Raw genomic sequence first — 10,112 nt, forward strand, 5'->3', positions numbered from 1 at the left:
GTGACTGTGCAACCCAACCTGTGAGAGCACACACACATATAGACACACGCACACACACACTTACTGTAGACACATGCATGCACACGCACGCACACACACACACACACACACACACACACACTTACTGTAGACACATGCATGCACGCGCGCGCACACACACACACACACACACACACACACATACAAACGTAATCAGTGTTCTGCATACAAGCTGATGCAGAGATAAACTTTAAACAGAGATAGATGTTTTAGTATCAGTTTGGACCAGCCTAGTCTATATCCTGAAATTCTTATTCTTCATTTAGCCTCCCCCCTGGTATCCTCATGTAAATTCATCAAGATCCACCCACAGATTTCTTTCTGTCTACTTGTTGTACCCCCTACAAGTATGCATGATAAATCTCTCCACGGTTTGCTAAAGTAAATTTTATCCTCTCTGTTTTATCTCATGTATTTACCGCCATTCTTTCCTTTATTTCTCACTTTTCCTCTTATTTGACCCGCTTTGCAACATCCAGATAGGCAAATTGGATCTCCCTCTCAGCAGGACAGGTGCTGGTGAACTCCTCCCTCTGATAGGCGCAGTTTAAATACCTCCACACTCCTGTCATCTCCGCTGGGATCTCAAATCCACGGTATTTTTTGGCTACAACCTGCAAATAGAAAAATGTGAGCAGGAGCGACTTGACAGGAGTTGGGAGCATTGATTATGGTTGTCTAATCGTCCTAGCAGTCCAAATATTCTCAAAATCCACGTCAGTTAGCTCTTGTGTTTGGATCAAGTAAGAATCTCAGAAAATCAGGCTGAATGAACCTTAAGGATGTGTAGTTTAGGCAGCAGGTTGCAGTCAGCCAGCGTGAGCTCAGACCCATCGAGAAAACTCCTGGTGGACTCGGGCAGGTCTCCTGAGGCGTCGGCATCAATCTCCTCAGGCAGGGGAGTCCTCAGGAAGTCATCAAGACGCCGGAGAGACTTCAGCAAAGCTTTCTCTAAGGCTGCAGATAGAGGTGCAGAGAGAGAGTAGTACAGCTGGTATGGTTGTTCCTCAAATAATGGGACAAGTACAGCATATACAGAGCAACATTAGCATTCATTAACATAGTCACGTTTGTGCCTTTCCTTTTAGCCCTGCTCTGGTCTCCACCAGCTCTCTCTCACCGTCGTTGGTGTCTTTCCGCGGGTTTTTGATGTAAGCTGAGAACTTTGCGAACACATCGATGCCGGCTGTGTTGGCTTCAGGATGTCTGGGAGCCAGTCTGGGGTAGCTGATGTTGAACACACAGAAGAGAAGTCAGCTGCACACCCCTGCATATATTGATGATATGACATTTCATAAGGTATCATCAACTAATCAGCTGATAGAGTGTTGGGTGAGCTGATTCTACACCCTCTCTTTATTGATTAACTGAAGCTGGAATCATACATCTGCAGAAATGCTAACACGTTAATGTGTAGCGCGAACCTGTGTGCGTGCTTGATCCAACATCCTGTCGCTAGGTTTTCTCTGTGTTTTCTGCCTGAGTCTGAGTGAAGCTACATTTCAACATTTTCCGGCGTAAACCTCTTCTGGCCAATTACTGTGTATTCATGGGGGTTTGTGTGTGTTTGTGTACCGTGGTGGGGTCAGTTTCTCCTCCAGGAACTCCTCGATCTTGTTGACATCGACCTTGACCTCACCGTTAAACGTCACAAAGGGCGGGTTGGTTCCTGGAGCGAGGTCCTGAAGGTCTGCCGGCTTCCTGACAACGCAAAACAAACTGTAAGTGTTTTCCAAACTCACTGTTTTTTAATGTCTTTACACAGACAAAGATGCCCCCCCAAGACAAAATGCATACAAGAGGGAAAACAAGCATTCAGCCAACTTACTCCCCATGTAGAAATGTGTGTTCACAGCTATGTTCATGTAGCATGAATATGTGTGTGTAGCATGTTACCGTTTGAGGTCGACAGTGGTGACATTGAAGATGACTCCTTTAAGCCACAGGATCATAAACAGCCTCTGAGAGAATGGACAGTTACCAATGCTCTCCCCATCACTTCCCGCCTACGCACACACACACACACATACATGCACATGCACATGCAGAATAAGCACAAAGTCACAAAATCATTTGCAAAAAAACAATGTGACATATTCAACGGTGCAGAAACTGTAGAATGTAAAAGCAAAGTCATGTGCTTATTCTCTCTCACATCAGAGTTGTAGGATCCATCAGCGCTTAAAACAACACTTAAATCCTGGATTGCATTTAATACAATAAGAAAAACAATCCTGATGTGTTGTAGTATTTGAATGCGAGAATAAGTGTCACCACAGAAACGAAGATGAGCTTTTAACAGCATCTTCAGTTTTGTGCTCAGTTGCCATAATGTTGGTTCAGTTGTCATCGTGTGATCAAGGTATGCACTGGTGGAGGATCGTAACCTTCTCCATGACAACTGCTTCACTGATGAAGAGTCTGAGATGCAGTTAAAAGCTCCAAAAAGAGTAATTGGACCTTGACTGAGGGTTGTTTTGATATACTGTCAACAGTGAACTTTTCACACTCAAATCTCATAATAGTCAAAAGGTAATTTTTAATATTTAAAGCCCCATTTTGTTAATACCTTAATATAAACCTGCACTTAAGCACGCTTTAGCTGCCATGCATGGGCAAAAATAGTGCAAAAAAGTGCCTCAATGAATATAATTAGTGGAGGATTTGCAGAGGTTCACTTACCTTTACGAACAGCTCAATTGTCGGGAAGCCCAATTTTTTAACCGCAATGTCATACAGGGACATGGTGAACAATCCAGTTCAGCATCCCAGATGGGTTGAAAGATTGAGTGAAAGCTCGCACTTGTCTAAAAACAGTCAGAGGACAGCGTCTTACCCCAGTAACAAAAACCAAACCGACGTATTCAGGACTCAGGACGAATCCATGTTTATTTAATCCGTAACAGCGATCCTGTTATCTTCCAACAAACCCACTATAATCACCATATCTGTCTGTCTGTGTGTCCATCTGCCTGCTCCTCGGGCTGCTTCTTTTTTCTGCTTTCTCTGGTATGTCAGTGTCTCCTCCACACACAATCCCTCTTTGTCAGAGCAAATATTAAACACAGTCTCAAGTGAGAATGTGTGTATTATTCACATTGTGGGGAAGAAGCTAAGCATTAGATTTGGTGGAGGTTGTGGTTGGGTCTGCATTGGTTACAGCTCTGGTTAACACCAGTAAAGATCATATTTAGTGCTGAAGTTGCCAGGAGCTGATATCATGTGGCGATATTCAACATATATGTGATAACGAACAAGATCTATTTCTGTTTTAGGAACCCCTTTGGTGCACACACTCACTGCTGTTTGTGTTTTATCGTAGTTTGTCGTTCTGGTGCTCGTTTTTAGAATAAAGGCCCAGTCACAGAAGCAGCATTTGCACATCGAGTGCAGCTTTGGTGAACTTTGAACTGTGCTTTTTGACCAGCAGCTGTCTTTGAATAAGATGTGTGATCTTATTTTCCTGTTGGCTTGCTGACAGTTAATTGGCAGATAATCCTGACAACAAAAATGGGGAGTAAACGTCACAGTGGGGAGAAGAAATGAGCTCAGACAGAGATTGTGAGTAAATAGTGGTAGTATGTTCCCTGCCTGCCTAAGACAGCTACAGTAGTTCATCAAGTAGCGCTACGAGAAGCGCCGCCAGCGACTTTCTGCTGTGACCTCAGATTACTTACATAAACATTATAATCTGACGCGAGGTCAGTGTCTGTGTGAAGTTTGGAGGCACAGAACAGTGCAAGAGTTCTTCCATTCTTCAGAGGTGTGGGCAGCGCTGGAATCTCAGCTCCATCACAAACACACATTTACACACACAATGTGTCCAGTGTGAGTCTGTGTTGCAGCAGGGATGGAAAGATGTTTTCCACGCCCACGCCACGCACATCCAGGGTGTTTTTTTTTTACATGATACATTATGTGCAAAGCTGCCACAAGTTGCAAATTCAAACCAGAGTAACTCATCAGAAGTCAAACCAGTAATGGATCACTTTTGCAGGATATGTCAGACTTAATCAAGAGAGAGAGCATACAGAGCTGAAATTAAAGCCCCAGAAAGACCAGTCAGATGTGCAATTACTGTGAGCCTTAACAATGGGCTCTATCCCTTTGGATCTGATCGACATGGCCAGTGTTTTGAACAAATAAAGCTTCTGAATTTTTGTTAACTTGAGTTTAGGTCAGAAAACCCACCATGTGTGATGGTTTCCGAAGACAAGAAAAAGCTTCAGAAAACGTATTTATGGAAATAGAAGAACGAGAACTGAGAGCACTGGTGTCCTTGGACAGCTGGAGGTGCAATAGAAGCTGCAGGTGGCAAAGAGGAGAGGATTAAAACATGAACTGAAATGTGAATTACAGAGTTATAGTGCGTCAGTTTTAGAAATAACGGCATCAAATTGGTAAGTGTGGTAAGAATGAATCCAAAGAGAAGGTAGGTCAATGAAAAAGTCTAACAAAGGTTGTTTACTTCATGCAAGTCCACAGGAAGGGGGACCCAGTAGGGGGTGAGGCTGAGTAGGACCAGCTCAGGTCAACAGATCAGCAGTGAGTGGGGCTGATTCTAATAGATGCCGTATGTCAGCCTTATCTATAAAAAACCCTTTAAACATTTGCCAGTCAAACACTGGTCCTTGATTTTGTTTGAAAGCTATTAAAGATAATCAAAATGTAGATACAGAATGTAGCTTGAGGTGAGTATGTGTTGGTTGCTCTGTGCCCAGAGCTCTCAGCACCAAACAGCAGGCTAATCAGCTTACAGAGTGAGAATGTAGAGATTAACCCTGCATGCTGCTGGCAGCACCAGCACGGCACTGTATCTCAGTCACTGGTGCCCTAAAACTAGCTCCACCATACAAGATGATGACAGAATGGAAAATTCCTGTTGTAATCATGTCAATTTGAAAGAACTGCTCTCTGAAATCCTCTCGAGACATCTATTGGTACATGCAGTACTTGTGTACCTCGAGTGCCGCTAAGTCCAGCGACACAGAAGGGCGCTTGACCCTTTCCACAATATTTCCATCTACCTCAGCCTGTGCTGCCAACAGAGTCCTGACAAAGGAAGCCATTGTTTGAATGTGGGCTCCCACAGAGAACAGGCTCGCTGTGTGTATGTGTGAAGCGGCTCTTACATATTAGTGCATTTTTTCTTGGCGTTAAACCTCTCTGCTGGCCGTTAGAAGGCTGCACTCTTTTATTCTTGCCTCAGTCTGGAATGTGCTGCGGAGCCAGCGAGCAAAATTGACCTGTGTGTGTGCATGTGCAGGTTGAGGTGACACATGCATCATTACTAAAGTTTAAGCATGCACGTGTAGAGCATTCAAAATGGTAGAGTATAGTGTGTCCCTCTTATTTTGTCCACAACTTTTAGAATTGCATGCATGGAGCAATGTAGGCTTCCATGCCTGATGGATTAGGATATCATTGTCTTAATGGGATAAGGTAAGCAGATCAAGATGGGGTTTCTCTCTCACTTGCGCTCTATCTCTGTGTCACACACACACACACACACACACACACAAGATTATGTGCCAATAAGGAGAGCATCTATGCCAAAGATAACCACATCACACCAGCCGGTTTGTACTCAGAAGGCAAAAAGTAACTGTGATTCACACGACCACTGAAGTGTTGCATTTAGAAATCTCTCGTCTGCAGGAATTATGAGTTCCCTTGAAGTTTTCAAGTCTTCACTGACATCAGTCTGAATAGAAATTATCACATTTTCCACCAAATTCAATTTCAAGTTAATGTTGTTAAAACCTGGCCTATATAGTAAATGTAATAATAAATGGTGCACTGGTGCACAGCAGTATATGTACATGTCATCAGTTAACATGAGCGTAGGTGGCTTTGTTCAAACGCCGTCCAAAACATGTAATGCAAGTGTTTGGTTTCATTGGTTAAACGTCTTTTGCATTGTGCTGCTTTGCTCTGTTGTAGGTTACAGTGACTTTAATTGGCCTGTGTGTTGCTTTTACTTTTTCTTTTCCAACAGGCACGACACAGGACTGCCTGCCTGGCCTTAGCTCCAAAACCCTCAGGCCAAAATGGCTTTTGGCTCAACAGGGGCCTAAATCCTGCATTTGTTTGTTGGAATTATACTAGTCTCTCAATGAATGATGCTCCGAAGCTGGTCCAAGTGTGCTGGTCCAGAGCTTTTCGTGTGTTGCTAATTTCTCAAAACTTTGGCAGCAAATATGAATCCCAGCTGGTCCACATTTGGCCTCCAGTGGCTTTCACTGATACAACAGATTGAGTAGAAAACCAGTAAAGGTGACTCTCACATGGAGAGTTTGTACGTGTGTCAGTGTTGACCTCCAATAAGTTAACATGAGAAAAATGCATTTAAAAACAAGTAGAAGCAACTCCACCGGTTGCTTTAGGTACCACATACCAGGAAGTCCAGTTTGAGTAAATGGCCAACACCAGTAGCATCTCAACATGCTTCGTTTGACATCGCACAGCTATTCATAATGATGTGAGACAAAGATTTGCAACTCTGAAATGTGTTAATCCTCTGTAATGCCTGGTAAACAGTAGAATTACAGCCTTCAAATTTCGGAGAAGACTACCAGAAATGTAGGTATTTGATTGGCCAATGCAGTGAATTACGTTGACGTATAGTATGTTGGCTTGAAGCAGCCTTAAAATCATCAGCTGAAAATTGTTATCTTATTGCCTCTTTATTGCTTTCTTTTATACTGTGTTTATCGATTAATTGCAAAGTTTTGCTCCATAATGTCAGTTTAGGGTGTTAGAACCATTAAACCATTATTCTGCGTTGCTTTGACCAAGGAACCAACGATGAACCCTTGTTTTCTCAGTGTATTTGAAGAGTTATCGACCCAGGGTGGACATACAGCATGTGCTGGTTCTGATGGTTCATTACCTTGACATAGAGTGAGATCTCGTAGTCCTGGTCTTGGGGTGTTGTGCTGTTCCTGTGCACAGGAGGCAAAGGGCTCTCCACCCTCCTATGGGAGATCAGTTTAACCTCCTCTCTCTTTTCATTCATCTCCTCCCGCTGGGGGAAATACGAATGGCCATCCTCCAACAGCACCACTCGCTTTTTCTTCACCTGCTCGTCCCTCTTTTTGGGCAGGGATTCGTCTTTAATTACTGACTTCAACTCCTTTATCCAGTCCTCCTTCCTTGGTGGACTTTTCTCTTCTGCCGATGTTTCCTTCTTCACCCATTCTTTTCTTCCCCTCTCAGATTCCCAGATGTCTTTCTTTACAGGCTTCAGTTCTTTCCTCCAGTCTTTAACTTCTGGTGGTCTCTCTTCCTTGGGTTGATCTTTTTTAATCCAGTCATTATCTTTCCTCCTGGACGATAAGACTCTCGCTGTCCCCCATTCTTCCTTCCTGAACGGCTGCGTCTCAGGACTCAAGATCCCGTTCTCCATTGCTTGCTTCAGTCCTTTAACTCTTCCATTTATATCCAACTCTATGTTGTCATCTTTTGGCTTTTCATCCTTCTCTACCTCCTCTGCTTTTTCATCTTTTTGTTTCTCATCATTGTCCCTACCAAGTTCAACCTTCTCTCCTTGCAGTTCTTGATACTCTTCATCATTTGTCTCGAGGATGGTGTCTTCAGAAGGGGCCGTAATGGTTGCAGGCGTTTGTTCTTCAAGTTCAGTCGTCAGACTTTCCTCTATGTCTTCGATCTCATCATCTAAAACAGTCACAGGCTCTTCTGCCATCTCCACCTCTCCCTCCATCACTTCTTCTTCTGCTCCTCCTCCCTTCTCGTCTTCTACAAGGGCCGGCTCTCTTAGCTGTTCTCTCAACTTTTCTCCCCAATCTGTCCCTGCTTCTTTGAGGAGCTGCGAAGGATGCTCTTCCAAATCACCTCCCTCCTCTGCTGTGGGTTCATTCTCCTCTGATGTGACCTCACTTCCTGGCTTTTCAGGTTCAACTTCGCCCCCTTCCTCCAGTTCAAAGGCCTCCTCCACCTGGTCCAAATCCACATCGTGCTTGGCGTCTAAAGATACCTGCTCCTCACACTGCTGTACTGGCTCTGGAAGATCTACCTTACTCTGGTTCTCAGCTTGAACAGTCGCCTCTTCTTGCATTTCTAGATCACCTCTTCCTGTGTCCTCTTCCTCACGCAATGACTCTCTAACAACATTATCGCCTGTCTTACCCTCCACGTCCGTGCTCTGTCCTCCCCCATCCCTCACAGTTAGAGTATTAGCCCAAACCTGTCGCACCTCCTCTTCCTCTAGCACCTTCTGTTTGATCCCTACCATACTTGTTTCCTCAATCCCTCCCTCTGTCTGCGGCTGTTCTTCAGAGGGTACAAAGGCAGAATCTGGTTGCTCTACCTTCTGATTTGCTTCAGACTCTACATCTAGAACATCATCAGAAATGGACGCTGCATCTTTCACGAACTCCTCGGCTCCCTCGTCCTCAACCTTTGCCTCTATGCAATCCATCTGTTGCCATGTGCTGTTACTGTTAATGGCCTCAACTTCCTGTGTGCTGGAGTTGTCCTTCTCATCAGTGTTTTTCATTTTGTCTTCATTCTCACTGGTGAATTGGTCGGTCTGATTGGCCACAACTTCGATTGTGCCAGTTGTGACAAAAGGTGTGCCTTTGTTGCTACCGCTTGAAGTTCGGCACACATCATCTTGACTGCTGACCTGTTCGCTTGTCCCCGTTGTAAAAGCGATCACGTCTATTGATGGCTCCTCAAGGCTTGCCTCGCCATCAGTGGGTAGAGTAAGAACTTGTGTTTTGTCTGTGTCATCAGTAGACAACTGAGTTCCCTCTCCTGACTCTTCTACAACAGAACATGAGTCCTGAACATGCTCTGCATCATCAGTGCTGGACGCTACCTGATGTTCCTCTAACCCACTGTCTCCATCATTGGTCTCACTTGCTAGCACCGGTTCTTCATTTTCTTCATTGCTGTCTAATGTCTGCTCCTCATCTTTCTCACCCTCTATCAATACTGAAAAGCGACATGGATATTCAGTCACTGTCGCCATGTCTTTTAACTCTTGCCCTCCCTTAGCTTCACTGTCTTCCTCTCTTGTCTGTTCATCGATCATTTTGTGCTCCTCTTCCTCCACTTCTTCTCCTCCCTCCTCATTTTCCTCCAGTCTTTCACCTCCGCCCTCACCCTCTCTTATTTCTCCATTTGGTAAAAGGGCAACTTGGATAATCCTCACCTCCTCCTTTTCACTGTGCTCGTTGCTTTCTCCTTCAGCTTGCCCCTCTCCTGCTCCAGCCATGATCAAAACATCCTCCCCTACCTCCTCAGCTAGTTCCACCTCCTCGTCTTCCTCTTCTTCCTCCACATCCTCTCTTCCTCTTTGGGTATCCAGATCTGAACAAATACCTAGTGGGCTGTGGACAGTTGTGCCATTTGACAGGTCTGGGTTTTGGCAGGAGTCTGACTGAGCCATTGGGAAAAGTAGAGGAAATAATGGGATGCTTACTTCGGAATAATTAGTGCCCAAGTTTCCAAAATCAGCATGCAGTTCTATAAAATGTCAAGTTTGTGGATTGGGCCCAGTATTCCAGAAAAGGTCAAAGGTGGATTTTAGAGGTTCCAAGACTGAGATTGCACAATGGTTCTAGTTTCCTGATAAGGTCCAAAAGGTAGTGTTTCTGAGGATGCTATGGTTCCAAAAAGTGCAAAATAAAAACAGTATTCCAGAAAGTATTCAAAAAAGGATCTCACGGTGTTTCTGATGTTCCAAGGCAAGAGGCTAGGAGCAGGAATTAAGTGTTTCAAAGGTCACAAGAGGACTCAAATCCTGGAATAGCTCCCAAGTTGCTCTGTGAAGGATGATGTCAGATGAGTCCTGCTGTCCACAGTGGTACTGAGGTGGATCTCAGAATGTTTACAAAGCTTTGCAGATCGTAAAAGGCCTGTAAGATTCCCAGAAATGCAAAGGAAAGAAAATCCAAATTCTTAGACTTCACCTCCAAATATCATAAGATAGTATATATTATTCTGGCGTACATATGGTTTGTAAGTACACACTCTTTTTGCTCTATGCTTGTGGCTATGGGGCTCTCAGATCAGCACTGCACCTAAAGCAGAGTTAGACATCATTA

The 10,112-nt window shown here is 44.3% G+C and overlaps 1 protein-coding gene across 1 annotated transcript; it reads right to left on the reverse strand.

Annotated features, from left to right (window-relative positions):
* Positions 1-266: 266 nt before the first annotated feature.
* Positions 267-9,454, reverse strand: LOC121627253 (chloride intracellular channel protein 6-like). The gene is made up of 6 exons (XM_041966060.1): positions 6,932-9,454; positions 1,936-2,045; positions 1,615-1,740; positions 1,160-1,266; positions 815-996; positions 267-653 (listed from the first exon to the last, which is right to left on the reverse strand). The coding sequence occupies exons 1-6, from the start codon at positions 9,452-9,454 to the stop codon at positions 492-494; spliced, it is 3,210 nt and encodes a 1,069-aa protein (XP_041821994.1). The 3' UTR covers positions 267-491.
* Positions 9,455-10,112: the final 658 nt, after the last annotated feature.

Source organism: Chelmon rostratus, chromosome 24, assembly GCF_017976325.1.
Source record: "Chelmon rostratus isolate fCheRos1 chromosome 24, fCheRos1.pri, whole genome shotgun sequence".
NCBI lineage: Eukaryota > Metazoa > Chordata > Actinopteri > Chaetodontiformes > Chaetodontidae > Chelmon > Chelmon rostratus.